Source organism: Schistocerca serialis, chromosome 1 (genome assembly GCF_023864345.2).
Source record: "Schistocerca serialis cubense isolate TAMUIC-IGC-003099 chromosome 1, iqSchSeri2.2, whole genome shotgun sequence".
Taxonomy (NCBI): domain Eukaryota; kingdom Metazoa; phylum Arthropoda; class Insecta; order Orthoptera; family Acrididae; genus Schistocerca; species Schistocerca serialis.
Window position 1 is genome coordinate 116,795,151 of NC_064638.1, and position 26,301 is coordinate 116,821,451.

Sequence of the window (26,301 nt, forward strand, 5' to 3'; positions counted from 1 at the left end):
TAAAGAATTACTTAATTGATTATTGAAATCTACTCGTAAATTTTCCACATTATCATTTAACACCTCAAATTTAGAATTTACAGCTTCACCCTGTGCTTCTAATTTTTCACTTAAAGCTGTACTTATTTCATTTCTCAAAGAGTCAATTTGAGCAGTTGCAGCTACATTTTGTCCCTCTATTTTTTCCCTTTCTGAAGCATTTGGAGAATTTAGTTCTTGTCTTAAAGAAGCTGAATCTTCGTGTAGTTTTTCACTTAAAGAGGAAATTTGAGCAGTTATTAAATTTGCTAATTTAGTCCAATCTGGGATCTCTCTACTAATTCTTATGGCCACGCCCAGTTTGGAAGTTTCTGTGGGTTGTTGTTCTTACTCCATATTTTTATTCTTTTCTTGACCTTGTGATCATTAAAAGAATCACCTTTGTGAATAATGACCACACTACTTTACATTCTAATAGTTATTGTCTTTAGCTCACCCAGCATAGAGTTCTAAGCTTTGTCCGTGACGTGTAGAATCAGCACTGGTGAATAGCACGGGTACCAGCAGTGTCCAACATTGGTCACGGTGTCACCGTTGGCGGGCACAAAATCTGCAACTCAAACGGCAACCAGCAATGTTGGCTGGTTACAGTGTCGGCGATGGCTGGTTACTGCGTGTGTCAAGATTGCTTCCTTCCCACACCCAAATCTTCTTAATCAAATCCTACAAATCAATTTCTAAATCTTGTTATTAAGGGTTGCTATGGCAACTCCCAACTTCTTCTTGTCTCAATTTACTCCAAAAAATTCCTCCTTTTCGAGTCCTGATCACTTTGGTCGCCACGTTCTGGCAATTTCCGGTGACTAGAGGGAGCAGTGTGGTGCTGGTGTGCCAGACTCCCACTCCCACTTTATTATTGAGCTTACGTGGAGTTGTTTTACCGATCTTCTTTTCAGGATAGCCAGGTGCAATTGTCTGTCCAACTTCTTCTCTGAAGATAAGATACTGTCTTGGAGGAACTTTGTATACTCTTAAAATAACTCCGTACACTGAGGATACTTTTAAACCAATCTCACTACATTTTCACTTCCACAAACAATACACCATATAAGTGATTAATTTTTGTAAGCCCAACAATTACCTCTTCGACAGAGACTCTTGCATACTTTATAACAAATACAATCTAGAAGACTCTAGCAAGTCTACCATCCGGACCTCACGAAAGTAAGTGGATAAGTAACTGTCTTTTCTTTTCTTTAACAACTTTGAACTGTTCTCAATAATGACTGATGTAGCACCATCACGGAGTACATCGCTTTTGCTCCTTGTGCTGGGCGTGTAACTTCTGAGGCGAGTGCTGCATCTACCTGCCCACGCCGATCAACCGTCTGATATACACCAGTCCTGCACACACATAATCGTGGTGCAGTAGACACAATTCCACTTTCACACACCCATTCTTAAAATAATGTGTGTTTGAGATGGTAGAAATATAAGTGTCTCTCGAATTTTCCCCCGAAGTTCTCGAGGCACTATAACCTTATCTGGATTCTATAAACCAGGCAGCTCCATAGTTATTTTCATTGTGGGTTCAAGAGGTACCAATCCACTGTTGATAACTTGACACTGCTGGAGGGGACTACATCCCACAGGCTTTCCTTCATAAGCAACATCTAAAAGATTTTTTTTATATATATTTGGATGGCCTTGATACTATTTGGAAGCATAATTTCCTATGGTATGTGTGTGGATATCTTCATGTTTTGTCTGTCCTACTTCTTCCCACACTATGTTGGATATTGACGTAGAGAAGTTCTATTAATTTTTTTACGTAAGAGAACAACATCCCTCAAGGCAGAGTCATTTGAATTTGACCTTGTTTTTAATACCTATTGATAGTATTACATCTATAGTGAAGGTCTATGACTAGTGCTTTGTGGATAACTAGTTAATTTTTAGTAAATTTTCCAGTTTCACAGAAAGTGCATGTTAGTGACAGATAACTGTAAAGAGGCTAGATGAATGAGCATTAAAAACTGGTTTTAAGTTCCCAGCTTCATTAGGTGTACATGGTGTACGAGTCAGCTGGACTATCCTACCTCAAGGTACTGAATATAATCCACTGTTAGGTTCACCACAAGGATGTTTTGAACAATTCCATTCCTGGCCTGTGGAACTACCCTTTCACATTAGGCAGCAGCTATTCATGATATGATGTTTATTCCCCGTTGTCTCCAGACACCTACATATCATCGATGAAGAAACAATACCACGTAAGTGACAAATTGCCGATTTTTCGTTTTTCAGTCAGATGATGTCGTTGACCATATGCACATCTGCTCTTAATGCCATAATGCCAAATTTTTAATTATTTACCATGAAAAAATTATCTAAAACAATACCGCGTATAAATAGATGGCAAAACTGCGGAACCTTAGAGAATTAAATACCGCGTACTACAATCTATGGATAGTGTAAACAATACCATGTAAGTGCAAAAGTGCGTGCAGCCACAGCACATTGTTACTGCCTTATTACGTATTTAACATTGCTCGAAAGTGGTTCCATGTTTGTAGCTTCATTCGTGATAGTGGACAGTGATATAGATGACAATCTTTTTATGAAGAAGAAATTGTTTCTCAGCTGAAATCAGCTTATGCAAATGGAGAATCATTCCTGAGAGTGACTGACAGTGGTAAGAAAATTGCTTTATTATTCACCTTTGAAAATTAGTAGCATCGCAAGTGTCTTATTGTGATATAAATCAGAACGCCCCCACATCACTCGTTCTGCGCTTTATTCATTTCTGCCAAAGATTTCTAGACTGTCCACTTTCTTGTAGGATCTCCCATAAATGCAGAGTAAACAACAGGTGAGAAAAGTCATAATGCTGAAGTTACATTTACCGAAGAAGAATTAATTTCTTATATGGGGGTTCTTGGTTACTGTTCCTGCAACATCTAATGATGCAGGTCAATTTTCTAGGATTATTGTTAATAGTATTACTGATGCCGTCATTCTCATAAATACATGAATTTGAGCTTCATCTTTGTGTGCTTAAATTACTTTATAAACATTTTTCCATCTAGAAACTTCAATGGCTGTATCCAACAATGCTCAAAATGAAACCACAGTCACAGTTCCCACTAGAGACGACAGTACTTCATACTCATTGCTATGCGATGGTGCTCATTGTTTGCCAAACACTCTGGATAAATTATCGGAAGATCACGGGAGCAGTAATGATGCTGACAGAGAAGGCCAAGAATTTTATGGTGATGTAAGCAGTGACAGGGAAAGGAAGTCTGAACCACATCCTGAAGATTGGAAGAAAAATACCAATAAAATTCTGAGAATGCGTGAACAGGCATATTTTGGATACAAAAGAAGTCGAATTGGTAAAATCACGCATGATACTCCAAGGGAGGCATGAAAATTAGGTCCAACATATACTTTGAAGATATGCCAGAAATCCATTCAAAGGAAGTGTCATCAGTTTTCTGCTGATGATAGGCAGGCAGTATTTAACACATTTTGGGGAACGGTGTTGTGGGATCAGAGGAAGGTTTATATTATCAACCTTGTGGACGTAATTCCAACCAAATGTCCAGGGAAGAACACTGGTGAATCCAGGAGAAAATGGATGCTCATGTATCATTTGAAAAATGAGCTGGGGAAACATAAAGTATGCAAAAAGATGTTTCTCAATACTCTTGGGATTAAAGAATGGACTGTCTGATATTGGCTGGGTAATTCCACACGTGCGATAAGTCCTGATACTGTATTGTCATGACCTCGAATCAAACAGACGCAGAAGAAAGATGAGAGAACCTTCATGACAGAATTCCTGGACTCTCTTCCGAAACTTTCATCGCATTACTGCAGGAAATCCTCCTCAGAGTTGTACCTTGAGCCTGTTCTACAATCCAGACAACAGCTGTGTGGACTCTATGTGGAAACTGTCATGCGGAGAAGGTTTCACCATTAAGTTGGGCTACCTTTAACTTGATTTTAGAAGATGGTAATATTAGCTTATTTTCCCCCAAGAAAGACCAGTGCAACTTGTTGTAATTACAGGCTTGGTAACTTGAGTGAAGACGTATAGAAGCAACACGCAGAACAGAAAGAGCAGGCAAGGATGCAAAAAGATGCTGACAAGAAAGAAGCCCAGCAGAAGCTCTGCTCAGTGTACACCATGGACTTACAGGCCGTGAAAGTAGCTCCATTTTTAAGTGCAAATGCAATTTATTATAAAACAAAGTTGGCTGTTCATAACTTTACAATGTATAATTTAGAAAGCCATGATGCAGTTTGTTACTGGTTTGATGAAACGCAAGGTGATTTGGCTGCATCATGTTTTGCCTCATGCATCATGGACACCCTATCCAGAATGATTAAGGAAAATCCCGTTCAAGTCATTCTGTATTCTGATGGCTGCATGTATCAGAACAGAAATGTGATATTTTCAAATGCTCTTTTACGATTAGCAATTGATACTAGAGTGTTGATTACACAAAAGTATTTGGAGAAAGGCCATATTCAGATGGAATGCGACTCTGTTCACAGTTCCATTACCTAGATTATTCATTTTTCATCAAGTACTCTGAGAAAAGTTTGTGGCTGTATGACTCAATTAGGCCTGGAAGAGCTGTAAAAAATGAGCCTACAGTTACAAATCTGAGGCACTACAGTACCGCCCAAATGGTATTATGTACTACAAGTGCTCTTTCAATGAGGTGTGGCAAGAATTACTGAGGTGTCCGACGAAAATTCTTCAAGATGTTTGCTTCCCAAAACTATACAAGGAAAGACTGAAAATCAAGAAATCCAAATGGGATCATTTACAACAACGTAAATCTGTTCTTCCTAAAGATTGTCATAGTTATTATGACAACATACCTTATGAATGAAACAATTGTGGAGGTAACTGTGTGACAAGTATCAGTGTAGGGTACTTCTCTGTTGCTGCTTTGAGTGACGTTTAGGATTTTTCTTGAAGAAATGTGCAGGCATTATCGGAAATGTGTAAACAGTATATTTATTTAAAATGTTTCTATGAAATCTTTCAGTAAAAATGATTAATGCTACAGTACATGTTCTTACTAGCTTTCTCAGCACCAAATACCAATGTAAATGTGTCAAGTAATGACGGGAGACTGACAAACAAATACCGCTTAAGTAACAGATCTTGGCATAAATACCAAGAGAATTCCACGTATGTGCCATAATTCAGCTTCCTAAAGCGATTTTTTTTTTTTTTTGTTTCACATTTTTATTTGATCCAATATTTCCTTGTAGTGCTACGATGCAAATTTAGCATGGCTGTGAAATGTATTAAGCATTTCCCTCCCCATGAACCATGGACCTTGCCGTTGGTGGGGAAGCTTGTGTGCCTCAACGATACAGATAGCCGTACCGTAGGTGCAACCACAACGGAGGGGTATCTGTTGAGAGGCTAGACAAACATGTGGTTCCTGAAGAGGGGCAGCGGCCTTTTCAGTAGTTGCAGGGGCAACAGTCTGGATGATTGACTGATCTGGACTTGTAACACTAACCAAAATGGCCTTGCTGTTCTGGTACTGCGAACGGCTGAAAGCAAGGGGAAACTACAGCCGTAATTTTTCCCGAGGGCTTGCAGCTTTACTGTATGATTAAATGATGATGGCGTCCTCTTGGGTAAAATATTCCGGAGGTAAAATAGTACCCCATTCGGATCTCCGGGCGGGGACTACTCAAGAGGATGTCATTATCAGGAGAGAGAAAACTGGCGTTCTACGGATCGAAGCGTGGAATGTCAGATCCCTTAATCGGGCAGGTAGGTTAGAAAATTTAAAAAGGGAAATGGATAGGTTAAAGTTAGATATGGTGGGAATTAGTGAAGTTCGGTGGCAGGAGGAACAAGACTTTTGGTCAGGTGAATACAGGGTTATAAATACAAAATCAAATAGGGGTAATGCAGGAGTAGGTTTAATAATGAATAAAAAAATAGGAGTACAGGTAAGCTACTACAAACAGCATAGTGAACGCATTATTGTGGCCAAGATAGACATGAAGCCCACACCTACTACTGTAGTACAAGTTTATATGTCAACTAGCTCCACAGATGACGAAGAAATTGATGAAATGTATGATGAGATAAAAGAAATTATTCAGGTAGTGAAGGGAGATGAAAATTTAATAGTCATGGGTGACTGGAATTCGGGAGTAGGAAAAGGGAGAGAAGGAAACATAGTAGGTGAACATAGATTGGGGCTAAGAAATGAAAGAGGAAGCCCCCTGGAAGAATTTTGCGCAGAGCATAACTTAATCATAGCCAACACTTGGTTCAAGAATCGTGAAAGAAGGTTGTGTACATGGAAGAACCCTAAAAGGTATCAGATAGATTATATAATGGTAAGACAGAGATTTAGGAACCTGGTTTTAAATTGTAAGACATTTCCAGGGGCAGATGTGGACTCTGACCACAATCTATTGGTTATGAGCTATAGATTAAAACTGAAGAAAGTGCAAAAAGGTGGGGATTTAAGGAGATGGGACCTGGATAAACTGAAAGAACCAGAGGTTGTACAGAGTTTCAGGTAGAGCATAAGGGAACAATTGACAGGAATGGGGGAAAGAAATACAGTAGAAGAAGAATGGGTAACTTTGAGGAATGCAATAGTGAAGGCAGCAGAGGATCAGATAGGTAAAAAGACAAGGGCTAGTAGAAACCCTTGGGTAACAGAAGAAATATTGAATTTAATTGATGAAAGGAGAAAATATAAAAATGCAGTAAATGAAGCAGTCAAAAAGGAATACAAACGTCTCAAAAATGAAATCGGCAGGAAGTGCAAAATGGCTAAGCAGGCATGGCTGGAGGACAAATGTAAGGATGTAGAGGCTTATCTCACTAGGGGTAAGATAGATACTGCCTACAGGAAAATTAAAGAGACCTTTGGAGAAAGGACAATCACTTGCATGAATATCAAGAGCTTTGATGGAAATGCAGTTCTAAGCAAAGAAGGGAAAGCAGAAAGGTGGAAGGAGTATATAGAGGGTCTATACAAGGGCGATGAACTTGAGGACAATATTATGGAAATGGAAGAGGATGTAGATGAAGATGAAATGGGAGATACGATACTGCGTGAACAGTTTGACAGAGCACTGAAAGACCTGAGTCGAAACAAGACCCCCGGAGTAAACAACATTCCATTAGAACTACTGACAGCCATGGGAGAGCCAGCCCTGACAAAACTCTACCATCTGGTGAGCAAGATGTATGAGACAGGCGAAATACCCTCAGACTTCAAGAAGAATATAATAATTCCAATCCCAAAGAGAGCAGTTGTTGACAGATGTGAAAATTACTGAACTATCAGTTTAATAAGTCACAGTTGCAAAATACAAACGTGAATTCTTTACAGACGAATCGAAAAACTGATAGAAGCCGACCTCGGGGAAGATCAGTTTGGATTCCGTAGAAATGTTGGAACACGTGCTGCAATACTGACCCTACGACTTATCTTAGAAGAAAGATTAAGGAAAGGCAAACCTACGTTTCTAGCATTTGTAGACTTAGAGAAAGCTTTTGACAATGTTGATTGGAATACTCTCTTTCAAATTCTGAAGGTGGCAGGGGTAAAATACAGGGAGCGAAAGGCTATTTACAGTTTGTACAGAAAGCAGATGGCAGTCATACGAGTCGAGGGGTATGAAAGGGAAGCAGTGGTTGGGAAGGGAGTGAGACAGGGTTGTAGCCTATCCACAATGTTATTCAATATGTATATTGAGCAAGCAATAACGGAAACAAAGGAAAAGTTTGGAGTAGGTATTAAAATCCATGGAGAAGAAATAAAAACTTTGAGGTTTGCCAATGGCATTGTAATTCTGTCAGACACAGCAAAGGACTTGGAAGAGCAGTTGAACGGAATGGACAGTGTCTTGAAAGGAGGGTATAAGATGAACTTCAACAAAAGCAAAACGAGGATAATGGAATGTAGTCGAATTAAGTCGGGTGATGAGAGGGAATTAGATTAGGAAATGAGACACTTAAAGTAGTAAAGGAGTTTTGCTATTTGGGGAGCAAGATAACTGATGATGGTCGAAGAAGAGAGGATATCAAATGTAGACTGGCAATGGCAAGGAAAGCGTTTCTGAAGAAGAAAAATTTGTTAACATCCAGTATAGATTTAAGTGTCAGGAAGTCTTTTCTGAAAGTATTTGTATGGAGTGTAGCCATGTATGGAAATGAAACGTGGATGATAAATAGTTTGGACAAGAAGAGAATAGAAGCTTTCGAGATGTGGTGCTACAGAAGAATGCTGAAGATGAGATGGGTAGATCACATAACTAACGAGGAGGTATTGAATAGAATTGGGGAGAAGAGGAGTGTATGGCACAACTTGACTAGAAGAAGGGATCGGTTGGTAGGACATGTTCTGAGACATCGAGGGATCACCAATTTAGTATTGGAGGGCAGCATGGAGGGTAAAAATCTTTGAGGGAGACCAAGAGATGAATACACTAAGCAGATTCAGAAGGATGTAGGCTGCAGTAGGTACTGGGAGATGAAGAAGCTTGCACAGGATAGAGTAGCATGGTGAGCTGCATCAAACCAGTCTCAGGATTGAAGACAACAACAACAACAGACAGATTTTTGTCTCTTGTGTAAAATTCTTATTTTGCTACGTACACGGTATTGTTTCTTCACCAATGATATGACACCGTTGCTAGCTCACCTGTGTGTGACTTTTGAGTAACTTTGTGAATAATGATAGACTTTGGGACCTGTGCAAAGAGCCATCTTTTGGAATTGCATGTGGGAAATATCAATCTTTTATGGTAAGATTTAAGTAAGTCATCCCCTTTGATTTTTCAGAAGGTGCATAATGATTTCAAATTTGACTTATTTTAAAACAGAAAGCTCTGAAAATCTGATTGTGAAAGCATTCTGTGGTAACATTTTATAAATAAGTATCACGATTTTAACATTATTTATACAGATGGATAAAAACGTTTAGCGACCACTGGCTTCTCAGCAGTTTTCCCTGGTCATGATACTTAACATTATGCAGGGTGTGACAACAGTTTGTAACACTATTTCCCAAAGTTCCAGAATTTTCTTCAGAAAATTTCACAAAATCCTTTTCAGTGTTGTGACGTAATTTTGTTTCTTGCAAAATGTATCGAGAATACACTATGTGATCAAAAGTTTCCCGACACCCCCAAAAACATACGTTTTTCGTATTAGGTGCATTGTGCTGCCACCTACTGCCAGGTACTCCGTATCAGCGACCTCAGTAGTCAGCAGACATCATGAGAGAGCAGAATGGGGCACTCCGTGGAACTCACAGACTTTGAACATGGTCAGGTGATTGGGTGTCACTTGTGTCACATGTCTGTACGCGAGATTTCCACACTCTTAAATATCCCTAGGTCCACTGTTTCCAATGTGATAGTAAAGTGGAAATGTGAAGGGACACATGCAGCACAAAAGCGTACTGGCTGACCTTGTCTGTTGACTGACAGAGATCGCCGACAGATGAAGTAATGTGTAATAGGCAGACATCCATCCAGACCATCACACAGGAATTCCAAACTGCACCAGCATTCACTGCAAGTACTATAACAGTTAAGCAGGAGATGAGAAAACTTGGATTTCATGGTCGAGCGGCTGCTCAGAAGCCACACATCATGCCGGTAAATGCCAAACGACGCCTTGCCCAATGTAAGGAGTGTAAACATTGGATGATTGAACAGTGGAAAAACGTGTGGAGTGATGAATCACGGTACACAATGTGGTGATCCGATGGCAGGGTTTGGGTATGGCGATTGCCCGGTGAATATCGGCCAGCGTGTATAGTGGCAACAGTAAAATTCAGAGGCGGTGGTGTTATGCTGTGGTCGTGCTTTTCACTGAGGGGGGGCTTGCACCCCTTGTTGTTTTGCATGACACTATCACAGCACAGTCCACCACTTGTGGTCTCAAGGTAGCGTTATAACTTCCCGAGCATCAGGCCCCGGGTCCAATTGCCGGCGGGGTCAGGTGCCCCGAGATGACTGGGTGTTGTTGTGTCATCTTCTCTAGTACCTTTCGCCGTGGAAGTCGAACACGCACCAAAACAAATGGACGTGGTCAGCCCATACAGGGCTCCGCCTCCGTGGCGGCTATTCCGCGCAGCGAAGGCGCCAACGCCACGCCACGTGCAGACAGCGGCCAATAGCCGCTCCCTCCGGTTTCGTATATAGGGACCCGCTCTGCCCTAGTCCAGTCAGTCTGGTACTCGCTCTGGATATCGTTTCTATCTCGGCGGTACTGCGCTCTGGTTGTTGCTCGTTGTTGACACTTGCCTGGCTCTGGTTCTGAGTGGATTTACTGTTGGTGTTTGGTGTTGTGGTTTCCACAAGCCTGGTTGTTTATCTCTTCCTTGTTGTGTCGGTCATAGTCTGTCGTGGTCGGTTGTTGTCAGTTGTCGTTGGTCTGTTGCCCGACTCGTCCTGTGTTTACCCGGTGGTGCGTGCTCCACCGCCGGCGGCTTCCCCGCCTGGCGGCTCCGATCCGCAGCCCAAGGTGTTCCTGCAGTCGGTTTTGGTTGTTACATCTTCTTCATCATCATTCATCCCCATTACAGTCAGAGGAAGGCAACAGCAAACCACCTCCATTAGGACCTTGCCTAGTACGGCGGTGTGGCTCTTCCGCATTGTTCGCCTATGCTCTGTCAAGAACCATGGGACTTCATTTCCATCACAGCGCAGGCCTACATTGATTTTTTGAGCATCTTCTTGCTTCTCACTGTTGAAGAGTAGTTTGGGGATCGCGATTGCATCTTTCAATACAATCGAGCACCAGTTCGTAATGCATGGAATTGTAATGGACTGACCTGAATCCTATAGAACACCTTTAGGATGTTTTGGAACGGCGACTTCATGCCAGGTCTCACTGACTGACATTGATACCTCTCCTCAGCACAGCACTCATTGAAGAATGGGTTGCCATTCTCCAGGAAACCTTCTAGCACATGATTGAACATATATATGCAAGGGTGGAAGTTGCCATCAAGGCTAAGGGTGGGCCAACACCATATTGAATTCCAGCGTTACTGATGGAGGGCGCCAATAACTTGTAAGTCATTTTCAGCCAGGTGTCTGGATACTTTTGATCATATAGTGTATGTCTGTCAGTATTGTATTGAAGTGTGGTGATTATTGGCCTCAGTGGTTCCAGTATATGCAATGCAGATTAAGGGATCCAACTTCAGCAGACAGAAACTCAATCCAGGGTGTGACAATGAAACCCTGTTACCAAACACAACAAAATTTAAAATGGGAAATGAATATGGGGAACCAATGACAATAGTTGGTCATACAGTGCTCACTGATAAGAACAAATCTAAAGGTTGTGCATGAACAGAAATACTCAGGTTGGAGCACTGTGGTCACTTATATTAATGTTTTTCTGCTCAAATTTTATCATAACCATTGCACAGAGTGACAGGATGTTTGTCGTACATGGGAACCATGTACCATATTCCCACTAGCCTGTATTTCACCTGCAGAAACAATTACATCTAATGCAATCTGGAAGCAGGCTTCATACACTAGATTGAGATAAAAATAGAATATATTCTTAGCTTTCAATACATACAGTTCTGTTGAGTATTGGCATTTATCTATTTTCCAGAAAGTAAATTCAGAATGAGAAAGTCCAATGAGTTGGCAGAAAATGGGAAGAAAATGTGACTACATACATTTTGTTAAAAAGATTGAGGGTAGAACTAATTAAGAATAACTTATCAGCCACTGATGTTATTGTATGAATTCCAAATACAAGGTAACTGATTTGCACAGAATTTATCCAGCCCAAATGACATTTGCTGTTGATTGTATTCTTCCAACATTAGACGAGAAAGCTATTTTGTTTTTGGATATCATCTACCATATGTATGTCTCATACTCTTTCCATTTCTTGTCAAACAGATGTCTGAAGCCTTAGATAACCTTATGATTGTCAATACATTTTGAAAGAGTAGTTACATTTACTGCCACAGTTATCACAAAGTAGTTATTTTTTGTTATCCTATATGTTTATTTTAGATTTTTAATTCTTATAGAACTTGGGTCCAAAGATGGAGATTCATTACCAATTGCAGATTACCCCGTATCCAGCAAATGCCACAAAGAGTCTATAGTGGACATCAATGAGGAACTAAATACTACTGTATTTGATCGGTCTCCACACATAATTCAGTCACAGCAGAACCACCAAGGTAATGAACTAATATTGCAATAAACAATAAACAAGTGGTGGTTTTTTTGGGTGGGGGGGGGGGGGTGGGGGGGAGCAGGAGCTGAAGCCCTGTTGTAATTCAGAGTTCCAGTCGCTATACAATTGTAGAAGAATGACAGAGACAGATCTTGTGTAGAACGGAGAGGCTCTTGATAAATGGTGCATGGATTCCCATTAGTGATGTACATGTGCTGCACAAAACCACACTAATAACAGCTGAGGATATGCCTTCAGATAAATCTGTGGTACTTGTCATGTCATGGGTGAAGTTTACACTTTATAATTTATCTCCTCCAAGTTCTTTGAACACAACATAACAGTTCAACCAGCATAGAAAATGTATCACAGTTCTGTGTTTCCTACTTTGTACCCAAATTCTTCATTGCCTTATTATATTTATTTCCATTTTTAGATTGCAGGTTCAGCTTTCTACAGCATGAGAAGGAAGAGATGTTAAGATATGTAGAGCAGGGATAAGACTGACTGACTTCCTATTTATCTGTCATCATACTTTAATTAAATTGTCACTTAGTGGCACATAACTAATGTTGTTGTTGTTGTTGTTGTTGTTGTTGTCTTCAGTTCAAGACTGGTTTGATGCAGCTCTCCATGCTGCTGTATCCTGTGCAAGCCTCTTCATCTCCGAGTAACTACTGTGACCTACACCCTTCTGAATCTGCTTACTATATTCATCTCTTAGTCTCTCTCTATGAGTTTTACTCCCACAAACTTCCGTCCAATACGAAACTGGTGATCTCTTGATGTCTCAGAATGTGGCCTACCAAATGATCCTTTCTTCTACTCAGTTTGAGCCACAAATTTCTTTGCTTCCCAGTTCTATTCAGTACATCCTCATTAGTTAGGTGATCTGTCCATCTAATCTTTAGCATTCTTCTGATGCACCACATTTCAGAAGATTCTGTTCTCTTCTTGTCTAAACTGCATATCATCCATGTTTCACTTCCATATATTCTCACACTCCACACAAATACTTTAAGAAAAGACTTCCTGACGCCTAAATCTATACTTGACGTTAACAAATTTCTGTTCTTCAGAATGCATTTCTTGCCGTTGCATCTACATTTTATATCATCTCTACTTCGACCATCATCAGTTATTTTGCTGCCCAACTAATGGAGCTCATCTACTACTTTAAGTGTCTCATTTCCTAATCCAATTCTCTCAGCATCATCTGATTTACCCTGAAACCTCCCTTTCAAGACATTGTCCATTCCATTCAATTGCTCTTCCACATCCTTTGCTGTCTGACAGAATTACAACGTCACCAGCAAACCTCACAGTTTTTACTCTTCTCCCTGAACTTCAATTCCTATTCCAAATATTTTTTGTTTCCGTTATTGTTTGCTGAATGTACAGATTGAATGACATAGGGGATAGGCTGCAACCCTTTCTCAGACCCTTCTCAACCACTGCTTCCCTTTCATGCCCCTTGAGTTGTACAACTGCCATCTGTATTTTACCGCTGCTACTCTCAGAATTTCAAAGATAATATTCCAGTCAACATTGTCAAAAGCTTTCTCTAAGTCTACAGATGCTATAAATGTAGGTTTGCCTTTCCTTAACCTAGCTTCTAAGAGACGTCGTCAAGGTCAGTATTAGCTCACATGTTCCTACATTTCTCCGGAATCCAAACTAGTCTTCCCCAAAGTCAACGTGTACCAGTTTTTCCATTCTTCTGAAGAATTCGTGCTAATATTTTGCAACCATGACTTACTAAACTGATAGCTTGATAATATTTGCACCTATCGGCACCTGCTTTCTTTGGAATTGGATTTATTGTATTCTTCTTGAAGTCTGAGGGTATTTTGGCTGTCTCATACATATTGCATGTCATATGGAGGAGTTTTGTCATGGCTGGCTCTCTCAAGGCTCTCAGTAGTTCTAACAAAATGTTGTCTACTCCTGGAGCCTTGTTTTGACTTAATCTTTCTGTGCTCTATCAAATTCTTCTTGCAGTATCATACCTCCCGTCTCATCTTCATCTATGTCCTCTTCCATTTGTATATTATTGACCTCAAGTTCATCTCCCTTGTATAGCCACCTTTCAGCTTTTCTTTCTTTGCTTAAGACTGGTTTTTAATCTGAGATCTTGATATGTGTACAGATTCTTCTCCTTTCTCAGAAGGCCTCTTTAATTTTCCGGTAGCCAGTATCTATCTTCCCCCAGCAATACATGCTTCTAAATGCCTACATTTATCCTCTAGCCATTCCTGCTTAGCCATTTTGCACTTCCTGCCAGTCTAATTTTTTAGACATTTGTATTTCCTTTGCCTGCTTCATTTACTGCATTTTATATTTTTTTCTTTCATCAGTTACATTCAATATCTCTTGTGTTATCCAAGGATTTCTACTAGACCTCATCTCTCATCTTTTTACCTATTTGATGTTCCACTGCTTTCACTGTTTCATCTCTTGAAGCTACCCATTCTTCTTCTATGGTATTTCTTTCCCCTGTTCTTGTCAGTTGTTCCCTAATGCTTCTTCTGAAACTCTTAACAACCTCTGGTTCTTTCAGTTTAATTTTCCACCTTTTTGCTATTTGAGTTTTAATCTACAATTCAAAACCAATAAATTGAGCTTGAAGTCAACATCTGTCCCTGGAAATGTCTTACAATTTAAAATATGGTTCCGAAACCCGTGTCTTGCCATTATATAATCACTCTGAAATCTTCCGATGTCGCCAGTTCTCTTCCATGCATACAGCATTCTTTCAGAATTCTTAAAACAAATGTTAGCAAAGATTAAATTATGCTCTGTGCAAAGTTCTGTCGGATGGTTTCCTCTTTCATTCGTTTCCTCAAGTCCATATTCACCTACTGTTTTTCAATCTCTTGCTTTTCCTACTATCGAATTCCAATCTCCCATGACTGTTACATGTTCGTCTCCCTTAACTATCTGAATAATATCTTTTATTTCATCATATATTTCTTCATTTTCTGCGGAGCTAATTGGCATATGAACTTTTACCACTGTGGTGGATGTGAGCTTCATGTCTATCTTGGCTACAGTAGTGCGTTCATAGTAATTTACCTGTGTTCCTATTTTCTTATTCATTATTAAACCTACTCCTGTATTACCTCTATCTGATTTTGTATTTGTAACTCTGTGTTCACCTGACAATAAGTCCTGTACCTCCTGCCACCGAAATTCACTAATTCGTACTGTATCTAAATTCAGCCTATCTGTTTCCCTTTTTAAATTTTCTAACCTAGCTGCCATAATTAAGGGATATGACGTTCCATGCTCTGATCCATAGAATGCCAGTTTTGTTTCTCCTGATAAGACATCCTCCTGAGTATGACCCGTCCTGGATATCTAAATAGGGGACTGTTTTACCTCTGGAATGTTTTACCCAAGAGTATGCCACCATCATTTAACCATACAATAGAGCTGCATGCCCTCAGGAAAAGTTACTGCTGTAGTTTCCCCTTGGTTTCAGCTGTTTGCACTACCAGCAGAGCAAGGTCATTTTGGTTGATACTACAATGCCAGATAACTCAATCATCCAAACTGTTGCCCCTGCAACTACTGACAAAGCTGCTGCCTCTCTTCAAGAATCACATGTTTGTGTAGCCTCTCAACTGATACTCCTCCATTATGGTTGTGCCTACGGTATGGCTACCTGTGCCACTGTGGCCTACAAGCCTCCCCATCAATGGCAAGGTCTGTGGTTCAGAACTAATATATAAGATTAAAACAAGTTATTCTCTCTTAAAATTGTCTTGCCTAAATAATTCACAACCTTTTGTTGTACAGCTCAGGCATTCCCTCCAGGCTTCAGCATGTAATATAATTTGAAATTATTTTTCAGAAAAATTTAATCTCCGTCTCTCCCACATAATTCGAAACATGCAAAACAAGAGCAACTACTTCATTATCCCCCAATCTTCAATAAGAACTTTTTGTCATTACAGTCTTTGCATATTTGAACAAACAAGCCAGTCTGGTAAAATAAGACTGCACACAAAACCAACTCCATTAACATAAAGTTACAAATTGTCAGTAAAAATCACATGGAGAAAACAGGGACAATATGTAATCATTGATCTAAAGGACAGTTCCCTTTGGCATGATACAGCTTGTGACCTGATATTTGACAGCTCATCCTCTCTTCAAACGCATCACACATCCTTTTCATTATCAGCCATTATATGAAAAGAGAGAAATAAAATTTCTGTAGCCACACAACAAACAAATATTTTAACATGCAGCAATACAACTGTTAAAACATCTTGTACATACAATGAGTCAGCAATTGCAGGTAGCGATTTTTTTCACATTTTCTGCTACCTTATCATACAGTAATGATATTTGATCTCCTATATCTTCATTTTTAATTCTAATTCTTACAGAACTTGAGTCCAAATTCAGTATCAATTACAGATGACCATGTATCCAGCAAGTGCCAGAAAGAGTCTCCAGTGGATGCCAGTGGGAAACCAAATACTTCCATTTTTACTTGGTCTCGTCTGCATGCAACTCGATCACAACAGAACCATCAAGAAGGTAATTATGAGATAAACAAGTGTGTGTGTGTGTGTGTGTGTATGTGTGTGTGTGTGTGTGTGTGTGTGTGTGTGTGTGTGTCCTGTTGCTACAAATTTGTATAAGAATGACAGACTTCGTATAGAAAGAAGAGATTCAAGACAGATGGTACATGTATTTCCACGTATTTCTGTTAATTATGCAGATCTGCTGCAAGATACAAGCAGGAAAACATACTAGTAACAGTCAAGGAAACATCTCCAGATAAATATGTTGTACTGGATGTAACCTCTAAGGTATCAATTACAGTTGCCACATGCAGTGGATGGATGAAGAGTTTAATAATATCTCATCATCACGGTGGTCTTTGGAGATGTAGCCAAGGATTCGTATGGAGAGAATCGTTCTGAATGGCAGTTAAAGGTTTTGTGTCCTGTTGACACACACCATAGTTATTATATACTACCTATTTGATCAAGAGAAGGAAATAAATTCCTCTGTGACTTTCTTAAAGAAACTATCTTGGCATTTGCCTGACCTAATGTATAAAAATTATGGGAAATCTAAATCGTGGTAGTCAGGTTTGTCAAACACTGTGTCCCAACAATTTATTTCATGATGGAATGGCGCTTGGGATATCAGAAAGTCTGCACAAGATATGGGCTCTGCATATGTTCACAGCAGACCAACAGCAGTGGTTAACTCATTTTTGTGAATTTTTTTCCTGTTGTTAAAGCAAATGGATAAAAATAAATGATGGGCTGTAAGAGGGACAATTTTTGAAGTAAATATAATACAGAACAAAAATAAATGAGTAGGCAAGGAGTGAAGACAAAAGAGCTGACAGAGGCTTCTTTGGAAATAAAGGCAGGGAGTTACTATATAGAATGCAAATAAAAAAGGCAAGGTAGGAGGGACTTTCTTACACTATAAACCATGAAGTAATACCATTTATTTGTATTGAAGGAGCATCTTGCTTTGATTGAGCCAGAATAGCCTGAAAGATTGGCTTTCATTCAAGATTATTTTACTGTGCACGGGCAATCACAGGATTGTTGGTATACTTATTGAGGTAGTCCTTCACAAGAGAGGTCCATTTACCACAATATTAAAGGCTGCAAGATAGAAAAAGCCTAAGCTGTTGGCACATGGACCATGCTTTCATACAGTGAGCATTTTAGCACCATGGCGTGGAATAGCACATTGGGCAGTCTTTCTAAACACACAGAACAATATTATTCTGAATGTGTATATGAAGCTTGCCCACTGAGATGGCCACCCATGTCACATGCATGCCATATCCATGTAGTAGAGTGTCGCGAGGCAATTTATTGGCTTTCAATTGAAGCCCATATGTATATGTGCCATTTCTGAGCACCAGAAAATTGAGCATCTCTCCAAAACCCATAGTTAATTGTATGATTTGTTGTAATAAAATGAAGAGAAATGTCGTATGCTATTTGAAGGCAACATCACATTGGGGATCCGTGAAAAATCCATAGTTCGTGGTACATTTTGTCATAATTAAATTTCGGTTAGTAACATAGCTATGATTAAAACTTTCAGGAGATCTAAGATGCTACCATTAGTCATCTAGGTCTTGTGGTCGGTTTAGCGCAGTGAGTAGCATTACCGATTCATAAGGAAACATATTATGTTTAGGTGGTTCGTGTCCCACTGCACCAGAAAAAGAAAGAGAAACACACTCCATTCATTCACACAATCAAACACACCTCATGCACACATGACCACCAATTCCGGCAGCTTGGGGTTATCAGAGTTGGTGATCATGTGTGTGTGAGGTGCACTTGTGTGTGTGAATGAGTGGTGTGTGTTTCTCTCTCTTTTTCTGATGAAGGCTATGGCTGAAAGTGTATGTGTAAATGTCTTTTAATTGTGCCTGTCTGCATCTTAATATGTCAACCTGAAAATATCATGACTGCGATGTACAGAATGTTTATTATGTACAGCAGGAAACAGCCACAATTTGGTTTGGAATCACTTCACTGAGAAACTCCAAGCACGAGTTTTGAATTTTGCAAATTTATCATTATACAGCTTGGGTGTTAGGTCAACACATGTGATATGTTCCCTAGGGCTACTCACCTGTAAATATACGTCCCATGTGTTTTTGTAAAAGCATTAGGGGCATCTGATGAATTTGTAATTTAGAAACAAGCACCACTGATTCTTAAATAAAGTGAAGGTTGCTGGTGTGTGTTCTACGCATTCTGTTACATCAAATAACATATGAAACTGGTATTGTCAGCATTCTACTCCTGTCAAGGAATATACAAATATTTGTATGCAATTGGAATATGCTGTTATCATCTCTAGCTACAGCGATAGTCAAATACTAAATGTTCCATTGGTGGTCTTCATAAATCAAGATCAAAGTCCAAACTTTCTGTGGGGAGTGTGCAAGATTGAACTCCATGTTAGGATATGCCATTTTTCCATACCCCTCCTGTAACAGACAAGTTCTTCCAGCATAACAACTGTATGGCTATGATGCCCTCCACTGTACTACATGAAATACATAACTCATTTGTGATCATGTGTGGTTAATTTCCCAAAGTAGATGCAACAAATGTAAATAAATGAGGATCACTTCTGGTGGCAACTTGTTTTATCACCCCACCCATATTGCTTGGCAAAATAGTGTTGTTGTTGTTGTTGTTGTTGTTGTGGTCTTCAGTCCTGAAACTGGTTTGATACAGCTCTCCATGCTACCCTATCCTGTGCAAGCTTCTTCATCTCCCAGTACTTACTGCAACCTACATCCTTCTGAATCTGCTTAGTGTATTCATTCATCTCTTGGTCTCCCTCTACGATTTTTTCCCTCCACGCTGCCCTCCAATGCTAAATTTGTGATCCCTTGATGCCTCAGAACATGTCCCACTAACTGGTCCCTTCTTTTTTGTCAAGTTGTGCCACATACTCCTCTTCTCCCCAATTCTATTCAATACTTCATCATTAGTTATGTGATCTACCCATCTAATCTTCAGCATTCTTCTGTAGCACCACATTTCGAAAGCTTCTAAACTCTTCTTGTCCAAACTATTTATTGTCCATGTTTCAATTCCATACATGGCTACACTACAAACAAATACTTTCAGAAAAGACTTCCTGACACTTAAATCTATACTGGATGTTAACAAATTTCTCTTCTTCAGAAACGCTTTCCTTGCCATTGCCAGTCTATATTTTATATCTTCTCTACTTCGACCATCATCAGTTATTTTGCTCCCCAAATAGCAAAACTCCTTTACTACTTTAAGTGTCTCATTTCCTAATATAATTCCCTCAGCATCACCAGACTTCATTTGACTACATTCCATTATCCTCGTTTTGCTTTTGTTGATGTTCATCTTATATCCTCCTTTCAAGACACTGTCCATTCCATTCAACTGCTCTTCCAAGTCCTTTGCTGTCTCTGACAGAATTACAATGTCATCGGCGAACCTCATAGTTTTTATTTCTTCTCCATGGATTTTAATACCTACTCCGAATTTTTCTTTTGTTTCCTTTACTGCTTGCTCAATATACAGATTGAATAACATCGGGGACAGTCTACAACCCTGTCTCACTCCATTCCCAACCGCTGCTTCCCTTTCATGCCCTTCGACTCTTTATAACTGCCATCTGGTTTCTGTACAAATTGTAAATAGCCTTTCGCTCCCTGTATTTTACTCCTGCCACCTTTAGAATTTGAAAGAGAGTATTCCAGTCAACATTGTCAAAAGCTTTCTCTAAGTCTACTAATGCTAGAAACGTAGGTTTGCCTTATGACTTATCTTAGAAGAAAGATTAAGGATGTGGTGTGTTGGGGCTTATACACCACATCCTTAATCTTTCTTCTAAGATAAGTCATAAGGTCAGTATTGCCTCACGTGTTCCAATATTTCTACGGAATCCAAACTGATCTTCCCTGAGGTCGGCTTCTACTAGTTTTTCTATTCGTCTGTAAAGAATTTGCATTAGTATTTTGCAGCTGTGACTTATTAAACTGATAGTTGGGTAATTTTCACATCTGTCAACACCTGCTTTCTTTGGGATTGGAATTATTATATTCAAAATAGTAATGCTACTAATAATAATTCGAATAGAGAAATCACAGTATGATACAAAATGATTGAAGAAAATAGACACAAATGTCAGACAATAGAACACTAGAGACTTCTACAAAGTTTTCAAATAAGAATTATTGAGGAAACAAGCTGGTGAATGTTCACTTTGAATAGTTATGTGGTAATGGAAATGGATTAATAATTGCTAGAATAATTGGAAAAATTGATTGGAAAGAATAGTTGAAAGAAGTTTGAAGGTAATTTGTGATTTAACTGATACCAGTATTGACAGACCTTTAATATCAGTACATTCAAGGTCAATAAACATAATTTGCATTACTTACTGCTTCTCATTAATTTCATTGTGTTTAGCCTTGATTGTGACAATGTTGATGCAGGAGCACTTCTTCGGATACCACATAAATTCTTCTCATCTGCACCTTGATGCAGGATCACGACAGTGAGTGAAATGGTGAACAGATAGGAGTTGACCTCTTAACTGTGCAAATAAATATTGCTTTTCTAATAACTTATTATAACACTTTTTAATGAAGGATTGAAATACACATTTTTAATAATGCTGGTACAACAGATCCAAGCATATGTCCGTACGCTACCACTTATCAAAACAAAAGAGTGAAGATGCAGGAATTAATAAATTGAAGAGCATATTTCTTACTTTGTTTCATACAGATATTTAACGATGTATCAAAACTTATCCTTGCCACAAAATAACTCACTAATTTACCTTTGGCGGTGTCTATAACTCATTCAGTTTACATATAGCATATGTATAAGAAAAGAAAAGAACGAAGAAATAATATGATTCAATACAACTTCAAAGATTCAACGGGCAAACTGATTACTAGTAACAAAGACAACTGTGAGTTAGTAGCAAAATGCTTTAAGAATTTTCTAAATGGTAAGGAACCAACTAATGACTAATTTTCTGTCTCAGAGGGAAAACTCGCCTTCAGAACCACCGTCATTGCATCATATTAAATAATACTTTGGCCAGCTGAGAAACAACAGAGTACCAGATGAAGATGGTATAGTAGCTGAGGTGTGGAAACTGGGAGGGAAGCAGGCAGCTGAAACCATTTATGAGATTATTAAAGTTTATTGGGAGAAAGAAAGAATACTGGACAACTATAGTCCATCTGCTGCATAAGAAAGGAGATAGCACAGACATCAAAAATTACCACGGCATATCTCTGCTTCTAGTCACATACAAAATTATATCCAAAGCTCTACTGAATGAGGTAGAAGACTAAGCAAAACACAGTTGGCAAGTACCAGGTGGGGTTCAGAAAAAGTAGATCATATGTGGAGCAAATTTTTAATTTTAAAACAATCCTCAGTATCAAAGACAGTCCTCACATTCATTAGTTTTAAAAAAGGCCTGTGATTCCATAGGCAGACAGACAGTATTCTTAATGATGAAAGAAGCAACTATCGACAAAATCACCAGTCAGTTTGCCAATCAGATGCTTACAGACACAACTTCAGAAGTTAAATTCATAGGAAAAATTTCTGAACCCTTCAGAATCAATCCAGGAGGTCGGCAGGCGGTGGGCCCTCACCGATTCTCTTCAATCTGGTCTTAGACAAGATCATGAGAGAGTAGGATAAAGAACTACAAGAGAAATACATCGAAGCATTCCATATAGGATAAAGAAGAGTAAGATTCAGTGTGAAGTTTCTCGCTTTTGCTGACGATATTGTAATAATTTCTAAGCACAAAACATGCAAACATAATAATAGAAACAGTTCACAAAATTGCAGCTAAAACTGGACTACAAGAATCATATGAGAAAATGGAATACATTGAACATAAACACAACAAAAGAACAAAGACAGGAACTGGACAAAGGGCAGAAATGAAGATAAGAAAAGAAAAGAGCGAAGAAATAATATGATTCAATACAACTTCAACTTCTTACTTTGTTTCACACAGATATTTAACGTTGTATCAAAACTTATCCTTGCCACAAAATAACTCACTAATTTCCCTTTGGCGGTGTCTATAACTCATTCAGTTTACATATTGCTTACGTATAAGAAAAGAAAAGAATGAAGAAATAATATTATTCAATACAACTTCAAAGATTTGATCCCAAAATTTTTCTTTTTTTTCTTTCCCAGTTCTTCTTGTTCATCTGTTTTACTCAGTGTTAGGCATTCAGATCTGCTTAGTGTTTCCAGTTTAATTACTGTCACATACTTCGTAATATTTTCCTGGAATGATACTGATCTTTTATTTTGCCAGTTTTGGCTACGTTTGTATGCTAATCCATTTGATTGCATACATTCTCCCAAAACTCAAATATTGGAAAGTCCTGGTTGGGATATCAACAATATTATGAAACTAAAAACATTCAACAGCCAAGATTACATAAATTTTTCTTTATTTAAAACAAGTGGTTTCGACAGACTTTGCTGTCATCTTCAGGTCTTAAAGAATCTTTTTGTTATGAACTGTGTTCATTGCATGCTGGTCCTTTTGTAATTTGATGATTTTTATTGACATGACAACTCTGTGTGAGGTCCAATGTAAAATGAGCACTTTTCATAACAAAAAGGTTTTTTAAGACATGAAGATGACAACAGAGTCTGTCGAAACTGGTTGTTTTAAATAAAGAAATATTTTTGTGATCTTGACTGTTATTTGTTTTTAGCAAGTGAAACAGATTACTCCTCCAGTCTCATCAAAATGAGGAAGTTCGTCAGTCAGATAGTATGAAAAGAATAGATTGCTACTCACTGTAAAGATGACACACACACCCACACACACACACACACACACACACACACACACACACACACAGATTCGCACAAGCAAGCGCACCTCACACACACATGATCGCTATCTCCAGCTGCTGCAGCCAGAACAGCATTGACTGTATGTATGTAGCCTTCTTTCTTATTCCGCAACTGGTTTTGGATTTTTAAGCCATTTTCTATTGTTTAGCTGTATATAAAAGGACACAATAGAACCGTCACGAAGTGCTGCATTCATTTAATAAATTTATGACTGTGGTGTCCATTGGGGAGAAGAAGGGAAGGATAGTGATTCTTCTGGAAAACCTGGGATTCTCAGGGGATTATATTTCACCTGGAGAAATCAGGAAAATCTCAGGGAATTTTAGGAATTTCATAAAATCTCAGGGAATTCAGTGTTTTAACCTAGCATTGAAATTTAATTTTATTGAGTTTAATAAATCACAAATTTTAAAATACTTAATATTTCGAAGTGAATATTATTCTGTATAAATTATTGATGTTTAAAAAAGGTATAGTTAAACTGCTGCTTGTAGCTGGTATATAGCTCAGTTGAGAGGGAAAAAAAGCCATTATTGTGGCATGCTGCTTCCCCCCCCCCCCCCCTCTTGCTGCTCACCATTAATTTATCAGGAGCACATTCTTGACACCTTCTTCCTCCTCACACTTCACTTGGAATTCTCAGCGAATTTCATTTCCAAGTTTGAGTAGCCACCCTGAAAGGATAACACTTGGTCACTGCAAATATTGAAATGGACATCCTGGTTCATGTTCGCTGTAACCCGGAGTCATTTCGCACAGTTACCTCCAGCATGAAGTACAGCTCCTCCCCCCTCCCCCCCCCCCCCCCCCACACACACACACACACACACACACACACACACACACACACACACACTGCACATTAAACGCCTCAATGAGCAATTATCACGCCTGATTCCTTGCCTAATTTAAAGAGAGGGAAAATCATATCTCATCGAAATATGTCATGTGCCTCCAGTCAGCTCCTGTCCAGTTTCTGTGTTTTTTGGCACATTATAGATGTGCAACTTTTTGTGTGACAGTGTGAGCAGTGGCCTTTTTTTGAGATACCTAACTCCAAATGTCCACTGTGCATCTTTCCCTTTGCAATATTCACATGGAAACTGGTTGAGATGGAACTGCATTCACTGGTAACAGCAATTCCTTTCAGGTTTGAAACCGAAAGTCACATTACTTCACTGCCATGACTTACATAAGCAGTTCAGAATAACATGACAACCTGGTACCATTTCAATGCCATATACAGCACTAGAAAGTGACTGGTGTACTTTAAGAGTGTGGCTGATATTTTGTCCAGTGAACTTATCTTCTCGCTAGATCTGATGAAGATTTTGACTCTGAGGGAGACTTTGTCACTTTGGACAAGCAATTTAAATATAAAATTTGATAAACAACTGAGTTGTGCAAAGGACAAATAATGTCAGATTCATCATGGACAGAAGTCTAAACTGTGTGAAAATATCTGATAGAGCAATGCATAGGAAATGACACTCGAAAAGAACAGAAGGAAGAAGAAGAATAAAAGGAGGACAAGAGGTCACAAATACCAGGCACTGACAGACAGCTGTTCGTATAACACTGAAGGAGACAGGGAACAGTATGTGCCGTTAATCATGTACCCAAATATAAATTTCAGTTTTTTTTTTTTGGTCTGATGATAGAGCTGTAGTCTCTCCATTTAATCAACCACTTCTGTCATAACAACACAATAACAAGTCAGTAAAGCCACAGATGGTGTGATTCTGGAGGAATGTCACATAACTTGTGATGTGATTCTGCATATGAAAATTAATCAGAAAAGTCTAGGAACACGTGTGCAATTTTTGATCATTAATGAACTGGAGTGGGGTGAAGCCTACCGACATCCGTGTGTGATTATGAAGACGAATGTGAATATTACTTACCAACATGCTGTGTAGGCACTGTGTGGTGGACAGAATAATGGTGGGACATGTGACTGATCCATTCTGCAAGAGGTATTTGGAAAGTTCCCCACCTGTCTCAATGCACTTGCCAATGCATTTGAGGGTGTATTGTATTGTATGTTGAACATCATATGGTGGACTTTAATGTGGGCAGCAGCACTGATGCCATGAGTGACAAATTCTTCATGTGTATCCATCCACTTTTGTAGCATACAAATCCTACTTTAACCAACCCCATAAACAGAAGTGTGATAGGGTTAGGTCGGGTGATCTGACAGGTCAGTTAATGGGTCCGTCAAAGCCCATTCCCCATTGAGGGAATGTATTATTCAGATACTGAGATACGTGTCAGGCACAGTGAATAGGTGAGCCATCAAGATACAAGTCCCTTTTCCATTGTTGCTCTAATGTCATGTCTTCCAAAAATGCAGGTGGGTCTCCTGCCAGGAAATGTCTTATGCTGTGGCTGTCATGCAATTTGGCAGGAAAAAGGTCCTGTCACCAGGTCATCAGTCATGCCACACAAAGTGTTCACTGAGAACCTAACTTGGTATCTTGTTTCCCTAGTATCATGTGGGTTCCCCATCGTCCATGTATGAGAATTGTGGGTGTTCATGATACCATTGCATGTAAATGTAGCCTCATCTTGAAATGGAATGTACTGCACAACATCTCTGTGTACAGCCAACCATTCACAGAATTGTTGTCTGCTTACTGAGTTACGTGGATGCAA

The 26,301-nt window shown here is 39.1% G+C and overlaps 1 protein-coding gene across 12 annotated transcripts in view; it reads left to right on the forward strand.

Moving 5' to 3' along the window:
- Window positions 1–26,301, forward strand: part of LOC126463202 (uncharacterized) — a 188,574-nt gene that overhangs the window by 42,879 nt on the left and 119,394 nt on the right. For 11 of the 12 annotated variants that reach the window (XM_050096134.1, XM_050096137.1, XM_050096138.1 and 8 more), the window contains exons 3-4: window positions 12,069–12,224; window positions 16,649–16,771. In XM_050096134.1, coding sequence (XP_049952091.1) covers window positions 12,069–12,224; window positions 16,649–16,771 — 279 coding nt within the window. The remainder of the gene's footprint in view (window positions 1–12,068; window positions 12,225–16,648; window positions 16,772–26,301) is intronic. The other variant, XM_050096141.1, reaches the window with a different exon arrangement.